The sequence below is a fragment of the Pan paniscus genome, chromosome 5 (genome assembly GCF_029289425.2).
Source record: "Pan paniscus chromosome 5, NHGRI_mPanPan1-v2.0_pri, whole genome shotgun sequence".
Lineage (NCBI taxonomy): Eukaryota > Metazoa > Chordata > Mammalia > Primates > Hominidae > Pan > Pan paniscus.
Window position 1 is genome coordinate 95,963,084 of NC_073254.2, and position 19,964 is coordinate 95,983,047.

At 36.2% G+C, this 19,964-nt stretch overlaps 2 protein-coding genes across 7 annotated transcripts in view; one reads left to right on the top strand and one right to left on the bottom strand.

Moving 5' to 3' along the window:
* MYO6 (myosin VI) overlaps positions 1 to 2,156 on the top strand; it is a 167,697-nt gene extending 165,541 nt beyond the window's left edge. For all 6 annotated transcript variants that reach the window (XM_008975270.6, XM_055113900.2, XM_055113901.2 and 3 more), the window contains one exon: positions 359 to 2,156. In XM_008975270.6, coding sequence (XP_008973518.2) covers positions 359 to 558 — 200 coding nt within the window. In that variant the 3' untranslated portion in view covers positions 559 to 2,156. The remainder of the gene's footprint in view (positions 1 to 358) is intronic.
* A 4,499-nt stretch (positions 2,157 to 6,655) lies between these two features.
* The window catches only part of IMPG1 (interphotoreceptor matrix proteoglycan 1), a 126,990-nt gene continuing 113,681 nt past the window's right edge, over positions 6,656 to 19,964 (bottom strand). The window contains exons 14-16 of the mRNA XM_008975372.3: positions 17,086 to 17,284; positions 9,174 to 9,246; positions 6,656 to 7,706 (exon numbers count right to left, since the gene is read on the bottom strand). Coding sequence (XP_008973620.3) covers positions 7,629 to 7,706; positions 9,174 to 9,246; positions 17,086 to 17,284 — 350 coding nt within the window. The 3' untranslated portion in view covers positions 6,656 to 7,628. The remainder of the gene's footprint in view (positions 7,707 to 9,173; positions 9,247 to 17,085; positions 17,285 to 19,964) is intronic.

Below are 19,964 nucleotides of genomic sequence, written 5' to 3' on the forward strand. Positions count from 1 at the left end.
AAATTGCTTGGATTAAATTATGTTCTTAGCACATAGAAACTTGTCTGTATCCTAAAAACCTTTCCATTTGTGTTTCATCATATCCATTGATTTGTAGTGGCTTGAGGAAATGTAGCATTTTTATTAACTCTGGTAACTTGTTTGATCAATAGCAGTGTTTATTAATATTGAAAGGGTCCTTGATGGGGGACAAATTTTAATTGTTTCTGGTGATTTTATTAAGCAGATTTCCATCTTAGAGAAAAAGTCTTAGGAAGTTTTCAAAGCTATGAGAATTAATAGGTATTTCAGGCATACAACTGGTAAGAAATGGTCCTGAAGAGAGAGATGGTAATTTTCTGATATCTCATGAATACAGGTAAGGACGACATGGAGATGTGTGAGCTGAATCTTGAGGAGACTGGCCTGACTCGGAAGCGTGGTGCTGAGATCTTGCCAAGACAGTTTGAAGAAATCTGGGAACGCTGTGGAGGCATCCAGTACCTTCAGAATGCGATTGAGAGCAGACAGGCTCGGCCCACCTATGCAACAGCCATGCTGCAGAGTCTGTTAAAGTAGATGTTGCACACCAGCCTTACAGCTGGGAGCCTTTGCCATGGTACTTAGGTAGGGTGTGTGCCCCCAGATTTAACCATTCCATAATCATGTTAGAGTTACTTCTATAAAGTGAACAGATTTTATTAATCACGGCTTTTGGTGAATTTGTTTAAGGTTAATTATGGTAGCAAATTTTGGACCTAAACATTATTTTTCTGTATCCTGCTGTAATTCCCAAAACTCTCATTATTCTCTAACTATTACACATGGGCATATTCTGATGTTTCTCATCCTTTGCCAGAAGACTACCTTACATCCATCGTAATTGTTCTCTAGGAAAAGAGAACTTTTTTCAAAATTCAAAATACTTTTTAAGGATGGCACAGTACCATATAACTGGAGTAATAAAACATGAGCTTACAGTCTTACAATAACTAAACCACTTAAAATGATCAAGGCACTAATGTTTTGGTCTGAAAAGCTGTGTACTTTATAGACATTTTCAGGCATTTTTGGAAATTTCCATTAAAGGTGGAAAATCTATTTTTTTCCTCCTTTGCAGTGTCTTAGTTTGAATGAAACACTTCGAAGTTCTAGAATTCTAGAAAGAGCCTTAATGTATTTGATGTATTCTGTGATAAGAGGTACTAATAGTATCCAGCACAGATTTGCTTTTCTTTGCTAGCACAATGTGTGTTGCTGTCAGAATATTCTTTTTATATTCCGTGGAAAAATAAAGGAAATTCAGATTGTTTAAATGCCTAAAAGTTTTGAGATAAGTTTTGTTTCAATTAGAAAAGGAAATAGGTTTTAGGTGGCATAGTGGCTTAACTGGACTGAATTCAAATATTCTTTCAACTTCATCTCAATAGTGATTTTTGTATCAGAATCTTGTCCAAGTTTCATTGATTTAGTAAGTGTTCTGCTTCCAACATCTTTCTTTTTAAGAAATTCCTAGTGTCTTTTTTGGCCTTTGAGGTTTTGGTAATTGTAGACCTGTTTCATAAGCTTTGTAATTCAGAAGTCCTTGTATTTAGTAAGTGCTTGTTTTACATAACTGATAATTTTAAAATGTTTTCTTTGTGTGCTGTTAGTATTGATTCAAATGTCAGCAGCTTTAAGCCTAATATTTATGACTTTCACATTTGGAATTTAAAGACAAAAATACATCAAGGAGTTATGCTGACATAATTCTAAGGAGTTTTGTTGTATTTTAGAATAAAATTATAAAGTAAAATGATTCTCTGTACTGCTTTTTTCCCCAGTTTTTAGAGACCCTAACCTTTGAAATGAAATTCCAGTGATTTCTTTTTTCCCTAGAAAGATTACCTCAGTTAGGGAAGTATTTCCCAGCTGACTAGTGTTTGTGAGCCACAGACACTGTCTTCAGAATTGCTTCTCTCATGTCTTAGTAGAGAAATATTTATTTATTATGATACATTCAAATGATTGTCAAGTTAAATTAAATGGTCGTGTCTGTGCTATTGAGAATGCAAATGTGATTATCTTTTGAAGGCTGTATTACTGCATAGATTCACCCACCCTCGGGTCATTTCGTCCCTGTGATTGGGGACAGAAGGTGTAGCTACTGAAATAAATGACCTATTCTGTCTCTTCCATCTCTCGCCTTTAACTGGTGTTTTTATTTGTGTAGGATAGTGAATGATAAGCTTTTTTCCTAACCAGTAGTGAGTAAAGTTCTTGAACAAAATTTAGTAGCCAAATTGTTTTTTAATGACGTGTCTCTTTAGTACAATAGTTTTGTGTATCTTTTAGATACATTAATAGGCACTAGATAGAAAATTAAAGAGTTAAACATATTTAAATGAGAGAATCTAATGTTTCAGAAATTTGTAAGAAATGTATCACAGCAAAGGGTTGTTATAAGTCTTTAGTTTTTGACTCTAATAGTTAATACAATTATAGTTAATCTTAAGCCATAATGTTTCTAATCATGTCACACAGCTGTCCTAGAACTTATCTATTTAAAATAGTTTCCTGAGTTAATTTTGGCCAGCAGGGCAACTGCCCTAATTCAGATAGACTTACAGTAACCTACGTACAGTAGATGCACATACACACAGACACCCCTTTGCTGGAGAAACTTAGGACCCTGTCAGCCTTTTAAAGGAAACAGCAGGAGTGGTGTCCTAAATGATGTTCATGCAGCTGCTTTACCATGTTCACAGTCAAGCCCATGCATGCCAGGTTAAAACTGTGGAAATCAAAAGTAAATTCACTCATATTTTAATCATTTTAACTGAGATTTAAAATTGGAAGTTTAAACCACTATATATAAAGAACTAATCTTTTCTTAATACCAGTTCTTTCCATAGCATATGCTTTGCAAAGGCAGCGTGCATAAAATATTTAAAATGAGAGGACAGAATGTTTTCACATTTGATTCAATTTTAATATAATTCCTAATTGTGGTAACACAGTTGAGATATGTATTATGAGTTATGGGAACTAATTGAGAAAAGGAAGTTACTCTAATCCACGTATGTTAAGAGAATATTGAGTTTTCTTAGTTGTAAAGTTGGGAAGATGGCACCTTCTCAGAGGATTGTGAAAATATGAGGAAGAAACAAAACAGTGCATGTAGGAGCACAGGGCCACACAAAGGCGTTCTATTGTTATGCTCATTCTGCTTCTGTAATGACTTTTCATAGGTCATTCTTGTGAACCATTTTGTTTTGCAAGCAACCAAGGAAAGAACATCTTAAGTGGAAAATCAGTGGTGGTTGTGAACACTTAGAGAATAGCAATCCACAGGCAAGAATAATGGTATTGTTTGTAGAGCTTTATTAATTGGATATTTTTTAAAAGACATTTTCATTCACAGGTCATTACTATGGTTCTCAGCGATCCAAATATGTAGATCATTGGTTTTTTTTTTTACCTGAAGTAGCTTAAGAGTACTTGGATCAGTAGAATAAATATTTATTGAATCAATCAGTCAGCCAATTAATATGATGTTAGTGATAGACCTGCCTCCTTTTATGGAAGAGGTAACAGATCCAGAGAGGTCAAGTAATTTAGTTGTAGACTGAAAAATATATCAAAGCCTTTGCTCCAATCATATGTAACAAAAAGAACCAAAACAAACACTCTTTAGTGGCACCTGTGGATTTACAAAGGGTTGCCTCTCTGTCATTCCACAACTTCAGAAGGTGTGACAGGTTTTCCCTATTTATCATTACCAATAATAACAAGTATTGAGAGTTTTAAAATTTCTCCCAGAAGATAAACTAACAAGGATGGAAGGGGAGGGCAAAGGATATCTAAACATGAGAATAAGGACATGTTAGAGTGGGGGAAACAGTTGTAACAATAAGGAAAGAGAAGAGCAACAGTGGAAGAGACAGGTTGTGTGCCCCTAAAGATTCTGCATCCCCAGTTTGGAAACACTGATACATTTTAGGACACAGAGCACTCCTAGATCTCTACTAAGTTTTAGAATGAATAATGTGTAATTTATAGGATCAGAACCTATGGTTATTAAAACTTGGATCAAGATATGCCCGGTGTATACATTCTTAGCACATAGGAATGGCACTGCCACACTGGAGAAGGTCAGCAGTAAATAGGCATTCTGTACATAAGCCTCATGGAAGGGTAAGATGGAGAGACTGGCAGAAGTAGCACCTACTCTGCTGGGAGCACTTCTCTGAGTACGCTTTAGTTCCATTCAAATCACTGTATTCTTTCCCCATTGCTAACCTAATATATGAAACAAGCTTAGCTGTCTCAGAAGTTTTTCAAGAGATGATCAGGAAAAATTAATGCACATTCAAAAGGAGAATCTTCAGTACAAATTTGTTTTTTTAAAAATAGATTTAGGGCTGGGCGTGGTGGCTCACGCCTGTAATCCCAGCACTTTGGGAGGCCGAGGCGGGTGGATCACGAGGTCAGGACTTCGAGACCAGCCTGGCCAACATGGTGAAACCCTGTCTCTACTAAAAATACAAAACATTAGCCAGGCATGGTAGTGGGTGCCTGTAATCCCCGCTACTTGGGAGGCTGAGGCAGGAGAATCACTTGAACGCGGGAGGCAGAGGTTGCAGGGAGCCGAGATGGCGCCATTGCACTCCATCCTGGGCAACAAGAGCGAAATTCCATCTCAAAAAAAAAAAATAGATTTAGGGGGTACAAGTGCAGTTTTGTTACATGGGTATATTGCATAGTGGTAAAATGTGGGCTTTTAGTGTACCTAACACCCAGAGAGAAGCATACATTGTGCCCAGTAGGTAATTTTTCATCCCTAAACCTTTTCTCAGCCTCCCACTTTCTGGAGTCTCCAATGTCGGTTATTCCACTCTTTATGTCCATATCTACACGTTCAATCCTAATTTGTACCAAGTAGCATCTCACCTTTAAATCACAGGCTTATTAGTTGGGTGTTTTCTTTTTACTTATGAAAATTCATCTAGTCAAACTGTCAATTAATTTTTCCTCATTTCATTAAAAGTGTATATCTAATGCTTTCTCTAAAAATTGATGTACTGGAAATACAAATAAATAAATGCTCCCTGTGTAGAATTTCCACTTGCATCTTGTGCTTTTAATACCATTACAGGGTGTCATGAACAGGTTGTAAATGTTGCACTTATTGCCGTGTTTCAGGTGGAATAAGTTGGCGAATTCTGGGCTCCTGAAGCTTGATCCAGTCGCTAGGGCTGGAAGCACTGTGTTAGGTGGCTGCAGGAAGAAGCAAGGAACTCAAGGTGATTGAAACTTCTTTGGACATAGGCCCCAAATTTCCTATGTGATCTCCATCCAGGAAACAGGCAGGATTCTGTGTGAGTGACAGCTACTCATTTTGTAGAGATTAGAGACACTCCAAATTTTGGCTGCCTTTCTCCAGACCGTTACTAATCTGTGAGAAGACACAGGATGTAAAAACTGGGGACCAAAAGAAGGCTCCTTCTCCCTAAGGCCTTGAATATAGCTGGTCCATTCCCTGTGTCAAGAACCTACCATGATCCTGCTGGGTCCTCTGAGAGTGGAAGGAGACTCTGTCCATCTCACCTCATCAGCTCTTCCCTGGCTGGTTGGAAAAGACCAACCCAAAAGAGGGGTGATCCAAAGAGTGAGAGACACCACAAAATGAGACCCTCCCCACAGAATATAGGGCTTTTACCTCCTTCTCTTTCTCCGTAGAAAACTACATTTCCTATACTAGTTAGAGCACAAGTAGTATAGGCAATGTAGGGGGTGAGGACTACATTATACAGGAGTGATAGTGATAGATCCTTGTTTCTCCTGATGAAATGTTTTCATGTACTTTTGGTCAGCCTATCATGCTTCTGTCATTTGTTTTCCTTTGTGAAGTTCCAGGGATACGGAAGTGGGTAGGTAACCTCTTGCCACCATTCTTTGTTCTGTGGCACCTTGTCATCATATTTCACCTTGAAGTCCTTGTCTCACATTATAGATCTTCACTTTGGTATGCACACACCAAAGTTAGTGTGAGGAAGTAGTCATTGAAGTTATTATAGGACGACATTGTTCATCTGTGGTGGAAGACAGGATTGGTATGGGAATGGTGATGAAAGCTAGGTGTTTGTGAGGGTTTGTAACCCTCATGGGGCACTACCACTTCCCAAAAAATTGTCACCATTATTAAGAACATTTTGTTTTTATGTGTGTGTGTGTATGTGTGTGTGTGTGTTTGAGACACAGTCTCACTCTGTTGCCCAGGCTGGAGTGCAGTGGCGTGATCTTGGCTTACTGCAACCTCCACCTCCTGGGTTCAAGCGATTCTCCTGCCTCAGCCTCCTGAGTAACTGGGACTGCAGTCACGTGCTGCCACACCCAGCTAATTTTTGTATTTTTAGTAGAGACGGGGTTTTGCCATGTTGCCCAGGCTGGTCTCAAACTTGTGACCTCAAGTGACCCACCTGCCTTGGCCTCCCAAAGTGCTGAGATTACAGGTGTGAGCCACTGTGCCCAGCCTGTTTTTATTTTTGAAGCTTAATGTTATATGTTGCTCTTTGTGTTTACTATTTTGTTGTCTTTTGGCAGCATTAAAATTTTCATGCTTAAAATCATTTATTGAATACATAAAACAAATCTAAAGACTATCTACTAAAACAAAGGCTCATTAAAAAACCTATGAGTATATCACTTTTACTTTATTGAAATTAAGGTTTGTAGCAAATATATCTGATATTAGAACATTTGAAAGAGATAGAGACAGATTCATTTTCATTAAGCAGCACATAAAAAATGGACTGAATTGGATTACATTGATGCCAGTCTAGGTATACACACACTAAAGTTGGTGCGAGGAAATATTCTGAAGTTATTATAGGAAGACATTGTTCATCTGTGGTGGAAGACAGGAATTGATTGTCATATAGTACAACTTCGCCCTTCTCCCAACATAGCATCTTCTTTAAAATAGCTTTGTGTAGTAACAAGAAAAGTAAGATTTTTCCATGGTATGTGTATCTGAACCTCAGTTTCTTTTAAAGAGCAATTCAAAGATTATTGGCAACAAAACAGTCTACTATGTAAGCAGTAGTTGCGTATAAAACTAGTGTGCCTAATAACTGAATACTGAGGTTTGTGTTTATCAGACGTAGTGTGGAGCATATATACACTCACTACAGTGCCTACACACTACATACATTCATGCGTTTAGAGAGACCTGCATCTCCCTGCATAAGTAGTCATCTTTTAAATGTACTTTCTAGCATATAAAGAGTTTGCTTCCCAATAAATTGTTCAGTCCCTAAACAATAAGTAAGCTATGCTTGTTGCAAATGATCTGTGAGTAAAATTTTCAGGGAAGGTGGAAGCAAACCTGGCTTACGATCATTTTGACTATCATCCAAGAATAGTAAAAATATGTCTCACTGATTGCATTTGGGGTTTTAATAATAAGTAAGTGTCTTTTTCTTCAGAATTTACTGGTTGCCAAGTACATGACTCTTCTATATTTGAAATATGGTGTGTGCTGATTCTCAGTGTTGACTGTATGTCTGGATTTTGATGACCCATGAATATGCCTGCCTCCATTTTCCTTGAGAAGGCAAATCATCTCTCTTGAGATAGCCTAAATGATAATTGTACATTTTCAGTTTTTAATTTCCTTCCCAATCTTGATGGTTAAATTCTTCATATTCTACGGTCAGTAATTCAGAATTTCTTTTACTGATTACCTGAAAGAGAAATAGTTTTAAGAACTTAAGAAATGCCACCCAAGGTCAAACCAATGGTTCATTCCAATATTACTGCCACTGGTAGATAAGAGGATGTGCTTGCCATTTATGACATCTTCTTTGAAATGTTGAAGATGGCCTCAAAATATTCTTAACTTTATAACCTACTAGAAATGTACTCCATGCCCTCTTAAGCCTATTTAGATTCTCAGGCTGACCCATCTCATGGAGCAGGAGTGGCAGATAGTCTGTGAATGAGTCACCATTTTCCCATCCAACCATAGTAGACACCATTAGTGTATTATAGCATACTTCCTCAGGGAACCCATGTGTCCTCTGAATGTCTGTCAACACAGAAATCCACATAGCCAGGAATAATCAGCATTGATACTTGTTCTGGCCTTGAACTAAGATGTAGTTCTTCAAGTTTACTTCCTACTGTGAAAATTATCACTTCCTTTTATTTATTTGAAATGTGATCCATAATTCTATCTATCTGGTACTTCGGGATTTAGTTGGACATTTTGTCAATATCAGATCCTGTGTCCTATTGTCATTTTATGGCCCTAGTCTAAACTTTTTCTGTTTTTCCAATTTTCTTTGTTTCAGGAAACCAAAGTGGCACACATTCCAGTGTGCACTTGGATACATAAAATTATTATTAGCATTTGGTGTGATTTCCCCAGTATCCGTATCATATATTAACTATGATAACTTTTGTAGGTGCAAACTTTGAGGCATTTTTTTTTTATCCAGCACTGTAGACTTTAGATAAAGTAGACATTGGCTGATTATCACCAATTGTTTCTATCAAAGACTATAATTTTTGAAAATGGGTAGTTTTAGGCTAAAGATTGTCCAAGGTTTTTTCCCCCAAAGTTATTTTAAAAAACTATGTCAACTATATATAAATTGCTTATAGACAAGTTATTTTCCTTTGTAAAATAAAATTATTTTAGTAAAATAAGTTGATTAAGTGAATATTTTAAGAGATGTCTTGGACACTGAAAAATATCTGAAGATGAACTTTTACGAATTTTTGAAATTACTCATTGTTCACAAATGATGTTTCTTCATATTTTCTACATATTTTTCCTTTAGCTGATTATTTGAAATTGAAAGTATATAAAATTATTCAGTGCCAGGAATATAAATTATTACTGTAAAGATTTCAACCTTAAAATACATTTGATAAATTACCTGTATATTTTTATAAGAAAAGATTGGAAATATTATAAAATACTTGGATTGGTTTTGTTATTCTGTTGTTTTATCTACACATTTTGGTTAATCCCAGCCTTCTGACTCTATCCTTGCACTAGAAAATATCACCCCCTTAAAACAGTAAATTAAAAATAAAAAGTATCTTGCTTATCTCTATTTAAAATAAGAGGGACATAAATGTTTTTAATTTCCTTCAAAAGTGAAGTTTAGTAATTGCAACCAACTTAGAAAGTATGATTTTACCTTGTTATTTTGTTGATTTTGGAACTTTTTAACACTAGTTTTGTATGCTTGATTTTCAGAGTGATCTCGCAACCTACAAAAGAAAGCAAAAACATAGTATCTTGTTTCTTGGGCTTATCAACATTAATAGTAACTACATCTTTCTACTGTTTTAGTTTTAACATCATGACAAGTGAAAATAGATAGCATATTTTTGCAGGTGTCTTCCGTTTGAGTTGGAAGAAGTGTGCTTTCAGCATTTCCCCTGACTTTTGCCTTTTAGTTGGCTTACTATTTCTTAGGCAGTGGTCTCAGAAGGATTGAAGGATTACAAAACATAGATTTATTTCTCAAGTCAAGTTCTGAGTTGTGGTTGCTGAAAAACAACTCTGTAATGGCATATTGTTAATAAAATTTAAACCACAATAAACTGTCACCTTATTCCAGTTAGAATGGCTATTATCAAAAAGCCAAAAGATAACAAATGTTATCGAGGATGTGGAGAAAAGGGAACCCTTATGCCCTGATGGTGGGAATATAAATTAGTAGTCATTATGGAAAACCATCTGTAGATTCCTAAAGAAATTAAAAATAGGACTACCATATGATCGAGCAATCCCACTACTGGATATCTATCCAAAGAAAATGAAATCAGTATATCAAAGAGATATCTGCACTCCCATGTATATTGCAGCACTATTCATAATACTCAAGATTTGGAGTCAACCTGTTGTTCATCAGTGGATGAATGGATAAAGTGTGATATATATGTATTACATATATAAAAAATTATATATAATTATATATATTATATAATTAATATAATTATATAATATATATAATTAGTATAATTAATATAATTATATATAACATAATTAATATAATTATATATAACATAATTAATATAATTATATATAACATATAATTAATATAATTATATATAACATATAATTAATATAATTATATATAATATATAATATAATTATATATAATATATTATAATTATATATATTATATATTATATATAATATATATAATATAATTATATATAATATATAATATATATAATATATAATATATAATTATATATAATAATATATATAATAAATTATATATATCATAATATCATATTATATATAATATAAAATATAATTATATATAATATCATATAATTATATATAATATAAAATATAATTATATATAATATAAGATATAATTATATATAATATATGATATAATTATATCATATCATATGATATATAATATATAATTATATCATATATTATATATAATATATAATTATATATAATATATAATTATATATTATATATAATATTATATAATTATATATTATATATTATATAATTATATATTATATATAATATATAATTATACAGAATATATAATATATTATATATAATATATAATATAATTATATATAATATATTATATATAATATATAATTATATTATTATATATTATATATATAATATTATATATAATTATATTATATATAATATATAATTATATTATTTTATATTATATATAATATATATATTATATATAATTATATTATTTTATATTATATATATATTATATATAATTATATTATTATATATTATATATAATATAATTATATATTATATATAATATATAATAATATAATTATATATTATATATAATATAATTATATATAATATAATTATATATAATTATATATTATATATAATATAATTATATATTATATATATAATAGAATACTATTAAGTCATAAAAAGGATGAAATCCTGTTATTTGCCACAACATGGATGAACCTGGAAGACATTATATTAAGTGAAATAAGCCAGACACAGACAAATACTGCAAGCTCTCACTCATGTGGAATTTAAAAAGCTGATCTTATAGAAATACAAAATAGAACAGTAGTTACCAGAGACTGGGGAGGGGAGGGAGGAGGGTATCATGGAGAGAGATTGGTCAGTGGGTACAAAGTTACAATTAGGTAGGTGGGATAAATTCTGGTGTCCTATTGCACAGTAGGATGACTAGTTGTATATTTCAAAATAGCTAGAAGAGAGGATTTTGAATGTTTTTACTACAAAGAAAAGATAAATGTTTGAGATGATGGGAATGCTAATTACCCTGATTTGATCATTGCACAATGTATACATGTATTGAAATATCACATTGTACCCCATAAATATGTACAATTGTGTGTCAGTTAAATTTTTTAAAATAAAATAAATATTTTTAGACTTTTCTATATACATAATTTCTGTTGATAGTGTATATGCATTTTGCATTTTGTGTTTTTCCTCTTTGCATTATAAAATGGGTATAATATTTAGGAGCTATCTTCCTATATATATATATTCCCTTATTCAACTTTTTTCTTTCTCTCAACATCAATTTATTACAATTTCAGGGAAATGGAGAAGGACAGAAAATTTCAGTCCTAGTGCTCATGGGAAGAAGGCAGAGGAGAGAGGAGGAAAAATATAGTTTAAGGAGGTTGAGGCCAGGTGCGGTGGCTCATACCTATAATACCAGCACTTTGGTAGGCTGAGGTAGGAGGATTGCTTGAGCCAAGGAGTTCGAGACCAGCCTGGGCAACATAGTGAGACCCTATCTGTGTTTTTTATTTGTTTGTTTGTTTGTTTGTTTTGAGACAGTCTCGCTCTGTCACCCAGGCTGGAGTGCAGTGGCATGATCTTGGCTCACTGCAACCTCCATCTCCCAGGTTCAAGCGATTCTCCTGCCTCAGCCTCCGGAGTAGCTGAGATTACAGGCACACGCCACCACGCCCAGTTAATTTTTGTATTTTTAGTAGAGACAGGGTTTCACCATGTTGGCCAGGATGGTCTCGAACTCCTGACGTCAGGTGATCACCCACCTCGGCTTCCCAAAGTGCTGGGATTACAGGCGTGAGCCACTGTGCCAGGCCTGTATTTATTTATTTGTTTAAAGGAAGTTGAGTAACAAGTTCCTTGTTCCCCATCCCACCACCTAAGGCAGCATTTTCGGTTCCTATTTGTCCTGGTTGGGAGATTTGGAGGCTTTGAGAATGCCAGAGAAGGGGCAGATGCCTGGGATCAGAACTAAGAGATCACAGGTGAGGGGAATATGAAACTAGAAAACTTCCAGGAGAACTGTCAAGACCAGGAGAGCCATACCTCACTATATGTTCCAAGCGAACTGAGTTGTCTAAAGTGATTGCTCAAATTATTAATCAGGTGGAAGTTTGAACTACATTAAATTGGACTATATAAAATTCCAACCCCTTCCTCCTACAAACCTCCCCCGTAACCGAACCTACCCACTATTCAGTGGAGAAAGAGCTCCAAAGGGAGTTGGTAACAACTATCCAGAGGGAAAAAAACTAGACCTCCTTTTCTCCATTTGAGGTGTAGCATGTGAGTGAACCTGTGACTTTGCTGCGGTTACAAGCACTTTGATATGATTAAAACATCCTCATAAATGTCACTGTGTACCATCATTTACTGAAACTGTCCCCTATATTTAGAAACAATTTTCATTATTATAAGTAATGTCACAGCATAGTAGGCCTATGAAATTAAAGGACAAAAGTGAGAATGTTAAGACCTGAGAAGGAAAAGTCAGAATCTACTCTGTTAGATTTAGATTTGCATTTTTTGTGTATGTATACTGATAATTGTGAGTAATAAAAGCCTAACTGAATACACCAAAAAAAGGAAGTTTGAAGTAAGTTCCTAGCATGGCGGAATCTATGTATACAACATCTAAAATTGAGGGAAATGTAAAAATATATGGAGTATAGCTACAAATATTGGATAGAGGAAAAGAATAGAAGGAAAAATAAAGGTGAAAATGTAATGAGAAACAATGACAAGTAACTGAAGCAATGGAAACTGCTCTTTGTGTGTCAATGGTAGTCTTCTCAGGAGGGCACCTGCCTTCAGTATCATTTCCCTATCTCATCACTTTCAGGTAGAATAACAAAAACGCAGCTAAATTTACAGTTCTTTAGAGAACGCTGTTTTCAAAGTTGCGGCACTTGGTGTTCTCACGGATTTGCTTCTGAGTTTAGGTTTAAGTGCCAGGTAGGGATTCTTAGCTTTTCCTTACAGGGCTGCCCTTTGTTGATAGAAACAGCTCCAATAATGCTAGTAGTGAGTAGCTTACACTGAGGGGCATCTAATTTATTCCTTACCAAAAACCATGAATTTATTCCTGTTATTCCCATTAGATAGATGAGAAATTTGAAGCTTAAGGGCAGGGGGTGGGGAACTGGCTTAAAGTCATACCTAGTAGGGGGCAGAGCTCTTAACTTAAATTTGGGTCTAACTTTAAAACCTCTAATTGTAACCAGGGTCTAATCTATGGTTGATTGGGTTTTAATTTGTCAGCTAATCCTTATATAAATAAATTTCATCACATAAATGATAGCATCTTGGGATGAACAGAAATAACTGATGGGAGGAGAAGCAGGTCACGGAGATGCACAAGGGACCCTCAGAGCACTGCTGTGGTCCCGTTTCTTCACTGAGAGTCTGTCTGAAGTAGCTCATAGGGGCAACGGGTTTGTCCTCATGCTGAGGGTATCAGGGGTTAATACTTAACATTTAAAAAGGAATATTCAGGAAGTTGAAAGGGGCAAAATTGGGGTAATAAGGGAATTTCTCCCTTCTTCCTGAAGAAATTAAGCATCTTTCCCTCCCTCCCTCCCTCCCTTTCTTCCTTCCCCACTTCCTCTCATCTATTGCCCAGCATCTAGCAGGGTGCCTGGCACATGGTGCTCAAAAATGTTCATTTCATTCCATTAGTCTAAGGAGCGTCAATTTTCCAATGTATTTGAATCCCTCAAGTCCATGTTATGCCCCAGAGACAGGCACAGGTGGAGGAAGTAGAGCACCACCAACCTTTTTGAGAGGTGTTTATTTCCAGATCACCTTATGCCTTGCTTTACTGATCTCACTTACGACAACCTAGAATTAAAGTGATCTTTCTCACTAAAGAAAGAGAAATGTTTAAAATTACGAATTGTACAGCCATCTGAAATAGCAAATAGGGCTGATTAAAATGAAAACGGAATACATTCCTGTTCACAAAAGCAGCATGCAACCCTCTTCTTATTCACTTTAATCCAGCCTTGTTCATTGGCCCTTTCTTCCCACCCCTCAACCTTTCTTTCTTTCTTTCTTTCTTTCTTTTTCTTTTGAGATGGAGTCTTGCTCTGTCGCCCAGGCTGGAGTGCAATGGCGTGATCTTGGCTCACTGCAACCTCCACCTCCTGGGTTCAAGTGACTCTCCTGCCTCAGCCTCCAGAGTAGCTGGGATTACAGGCATGCGCCATCATGCCTGGCTAATTTTTGTGTTTTTGTAGAGACAGGGTTTCACCATGTTGGCCAGGCTGGTCTCCAACTCCTGACCTCAGGTGATCTGCCCACCTCGGCCTCCTGAAGTGCTGGGATTACGACTCCCAGCCCAACCCTTCTTTTAAATTACACATGTTGGCTGGTCTGAACATAGTGAATTCTCTCAACTGATTGTTTACAGTCAATTGCAGATGGAAATGCTTGTGCTATTTCTTTCCCTCTTCTTACTACTGTACTTGACTAGCCTAAAAAAAATGTACACAAGTGATACATGAACAGATTCTCATTATTAAAAATCCTGGACCTCAATTTCACTCCATTCTATTGTTAACTGGAGTGATAGTTGTGTATCTATTCCACATTTTTATTACGAATTTACTTACATGTTAGATCGAACTATACAAAACTGCCAATATTTGATGATTTGTGACTGACAAAATGGCAGTGCCATATGGTTGAACCTAATATACTCAGAGTATTGTTACTAATTTATTACATGTACGGGATCTTTTATGCTGCAATTTGCTTTCTCATTTAATGATATGTTATTTTTCCGTCTATGGCAGCTCCAGTAGAGTTATATATATTATTGCCTTTAGCTGCCATGTTTCACAGTAATGTACTGTACTCTAACCATTTCCCTATTGATGGGCTATACAATTGTTTCATGACTCAAAGCAGTAATGCTGTGAACATTTTTGTAAGCATATCTTGGTGCACAGGTGCAACTATTTTTGTAGAAATAATTGTCTAAAAGTAGAGTACCTGAGTCAAATTTAAAATTTTATAGATAATGACAAATTTCTTTTGAAAAAAGGCTTTTCCAATTTGTACATCCACCAGCAATGCTTGATGGAACTAGCTTTCCTCCATATTCCCACACTGAGTATCATCAATCTCCTTTTGCCAAATTCAAATGATATCTCCTTATTGTTTTTGGATTTCCCTGATGATAGTGAGATCCAGTATCTTCTGTATTTTGCTGGTCATGTGGGTTTCTTCTATGAATCGCACCTCTGTATTTTTTGCTCATTTTAATATTAGGATGTTTGTCATTCTCAGCAAACTATCACAAGGACAAAAAACCAAACACTGCATGTTCTCATAGGTGGGAATTGAACAATGAGAACACATGGACACAGGAAGGGGAACATCACACACAGGGGACTGTTGTGGGGTGGGGGGAGGGGGGAGGGATAGCATTAGGAGATATACCTAATGCTAAATGATGAGTTAATGGGTGCAGCACACCAGCATGGCACATGTATACATATGTAACAAACCTGCATGTTGTGCACATGTACCCTAAAACTTAAAGTATAATAATAATAAAATTAAAAAAAAGAAAAATGGGAAATAAAATAAAATAAAATTAAATTTAAAAAAAGGGTTTTATAATCCTAGCTGGACATTTAGGCCTTTGATCTATTTTGAGTTAATTTTTGTATGTGGTGTTAGGGGTCCAAATTCATTCTTTTCACGTGGATATCTGGTTGTCACACACAGGACCATTTGTTGAAAAAGACTATTTTTTCTCCACTCAATTGTCTTGGCACCCTTGTGGAAAATTAGTTACCTCATTAATGAATGTATGAGTTTGTGTTTGAAAAAAAAAATTAGGACGTTTGTCTTTATTAATACATGTGGATGTTCATCCTTTGTCTGTAATATAGGTTGCATTATATAGAAACTTTCCTGGTCCCTTTCTGCTCATAAGGCCACCTTCATAACACTCTAAAGTCTGGTTCCTGAATAGAGAGGCCTTTGTATCTTGCCTCCTTTTCCTCCTTCTCAAAAGCTTCTCTTAACCTTTCTGTCTGGAAATGAAGGAATGATTAAACACATCATAACACATCTAGAGAATGGACTGTTATGTAATCACTAAAAATGATGCTACAAAAATATTTCATGACATGGGGAAACATTCTAAGTTAAAAAAAGAGGACTATAAAACGAGAAAGTCTGTTTCTATTGTGCTTTAGAAAATTCCATATAAATCAATTGTATATAAACATGAACACCAAAAGATAACTGTTAATGTGTGGAATTAACTGATTTTCATTTTTATATAAACATGAACACCAAAAGATAATGTGTTGAATTAACAGGATTTTTATCTTTTTTTCTCATAATTTTCTATATTTCCCAGCTTTCTTATGATGAAAGCTATTATGTTTGCTAACAGGAAAAATCAAATTTTATGCACAAATACATCCCCAATTAAGGTAGTAGACCAAGTATTCAGTCTTTTAAAACTGATATAGGTTCTTTCTTCCTTCCCTATTGGTCTTAAGGAACCCTTGCCGGGAAGCCTAGAGCAGGGTTCTCAAAGTGGAGTCCTAGGACCAGCAGCATCAGCCCTACCTGAGCCCCATCCAGACCTACTGAATCAGAAACAGGGCATAGTAGGGTGCAGCCATGTTGTTTTAACAGGCCCTTTTCTGGGTGATTTCTACGCTCACTAAAGTTTAAAAACCATGGGTTGAAAGGACCATATGAATTTACTCTAATGATGGGTTTCTCAGAAGTGTAAGTAATGAGTTCTTGGGTCTGTGACGTTAGCATGCTTGACCCACCTGCATGGAGCTCCCTTTCCCTGGAGGACCTCGCATTCCTTTGTGCCAGGAACACAGAGGCCTGGTTCCAGACCGTCCAGGCCCCCCTGGCTGTCATATCCTGGTTTGCAGCGACACTCCGCTTCCTCAGTCCATTCGTTCTTTACACACTGGGCAAATTCGCCGCAGGCCAGGAACTTGCAGGGATCTGCTTGATCAGCTGTAAGAAATGGGGCAGATTTTAATGCATTTATGAATATCTAAGCAATGGAACTGGCAGCAGTCAAAGGCAAGACACCAAATAAATACATTTGCTATTACCTCATTTTGGAGTGGGTTGCACAGTTGTGATATCAGACTGGAGGGAAAAGAGAACCACATTCTGTATCTTTGAAAAATGAATTTACAGACACAGGTGATATTAGTTTAGCTCCAAATGTAATTATTTACAACCTTTAGTGTGCATCAGAATCGTCTGGAGGCCTTGTTAAAACAGATTCCTGAGCCCCACACTCAGAGTTCCTGTGCAGGCAGCGTGGAATGGGGACTGAGTTCTGGCTCTAAAACAGTTCCCGGTGATGCTGATGCATCTGGTCTGGGGAGCACATTTTGAAAACCACTGCATTAGAGAATTAGGAATGTTTTGTTACTTAGTTTTTTTTTTTTTAAGTAAGCATTTATAAAGCAGTAAAGTCATCATTTATGTGAACAGTTTTGAGAACTCAGGATGATTTCCTGATTTTAAATATAAATTTCTCTTGGTATCTTGCTAAGGCCCTAATTTAGAGAGTCATTCTTTTGGATTAATTATTTCTTCCCTATTAACATTTAGACTCACTTCTTTCTTGTTATTAATTGTTCTATTTTACTCCATTCCTAATTCTATAGGGTTGTCTCCAATTCTTTGGGAAGTGGATTAGAAATCAAGAGAATCTCAGATATTTAGCTCTGGAAGGCCAGTGGCCCCTGTTTGCCCTTCCTTATCCTTATAGAACTGAGCACATTGAACTCTCAGTAGAGAAGCAACTGACCGGAGTCCCCAAGGGCTGATGGCAGAACCAGAACAGGCCTCTTGTCATCAGACCACTGTTGTTTCTGCCCCAGAAGGTCTCCTGTTCAACCATATCAGCCATTTACTTTTCAGATTATTCTTTAACCAAATAACTATTATGTGCAACGAGCTAGGGAACAGGCAACAGTAAAGCCATTCTTCCAAGAAATTTAGGGGAAAATGCGTACAGATAATGCTATACAGTCCTCTGACTGGTCTCACGGCCATCCCTTCGTGGAATGTGTGAGAAGTTCCAGGGAAGGGCAGAGCCCCAAGGGAGAGCTATTGGATCACTTTACTAATATATTGGCCCGCTTTGCTAATATGGCAGGTGAAGGCAATTAGAATTAGAGTCAAAATGAGAGAATTTATAACAGTAATTTGTAGAGCAACTCACACTGCTTCCACTCTTATTACCTTAAAAATATTTTCCCTAGGTATTTTGATGACCCTCTTTACTTTCATGTAATTTTTCAAGGAACACCCAAAACTTTAAGCTTTAGGCAAAGACTGAAAACTGGATGTGGGCTGATTCTGGGAAGACAGAGCCATGGAAGGGATAGAAAAGATTGGCTCTATGATAAATGAATGAAAGTTTAACTAGTAGAACTTTTGTAAGCAAAATTTTCCCTATGTTGTTATCATTTTCTTTATCTGCCATATCCCAAAGACATTTTTCCTTAGAATAATGAACTTATTCATGGGTAGGCCATACCAATATTTGTTTCTTCCTTTTTTTTTGAGATGGAGTCTCGCTCTTGTTCCCTAGGCTGGAGTGCAGTGGCACCATCTCGACTCACTGTAACCTCCGCCTCCCAGGTTCAAGCGATTCTCCTGCCTCAGCCTCCCGAGTAGCTGGGCCTACAGATGCCCTTCACCATGCCCAGCTAATTTTTGTATTTTTAGTAGAAACAGGGTTTCACCATGTTGGCCAGGCTGGTCTCGAACTCCTGACCTCAGGTGATCTGCCTGCCTCGGCCTCCCAAAGTACTGGGATTACAGGCGTGAGCCACCACGCCTGGTCTCTTGTCTCTTTCTTAATACATCCCACAGCACGTGTACAAGACAAATTAGTTTGAACTTCCTACTCTTTGCTATTGATTTGATCAATAATAATCTATATGCTATGCTGCAACAACTGAAAATGTTTTGTTCTGAATGTGGTCGAAAGCTTGGAAAGAAGGGGGCAAAGAGACTTGAGATCAATAGTAGATTCAGGAGAAAAAAGTAGATGCCATTGTCTAGAAGAATATTTTCAAGTTATGATCAAATTGTGTTTGGGTCTGAGGAAGTGAAATCCTCATGATTGGTGTGTAGACAAATTGGTCTATAATTGCCTTCACTGCCTGGATTTGTTTGAATTCCCTTCAAACCATTTATTTTTACTGTTGGTACTATAGAGAGATTTCACCATGATCCTGTACCATATTTAATAAATACATAGTATGGTTTGGGGCATTCACTGGGCTTACTATAATAGCTTGCTGGCAAAATGACTTAGCTTTCTGTTCTTAAGCCATGAGGATAGCTCTTCTACACAGCATATTTGACAGTCTCTCCACAGAGACAGTCCAGGGCACTTGACCTCGGCAAGCTGAACAGTGTCAGTGGCTGCTCGTTAGCAGTTGGTGGGAAGATCCAGGTCCAGCCTGGCCAGAGGTCCGGGCCTAGTTTACTAGCATCCCAGTAGATTCTGGCTGTATTCAGAAGAGACATGTCGTTGCATTTCAGGCCCTGTCCCTGGAGTGTCCCTGGGGATCATGACCCTGAACCTCCAGCTTCAGTGGAAAGGGCAGTTATTTACATAAACAGGGAGCTCACACTTATCAAAGGCCATTATGTGTTTGGC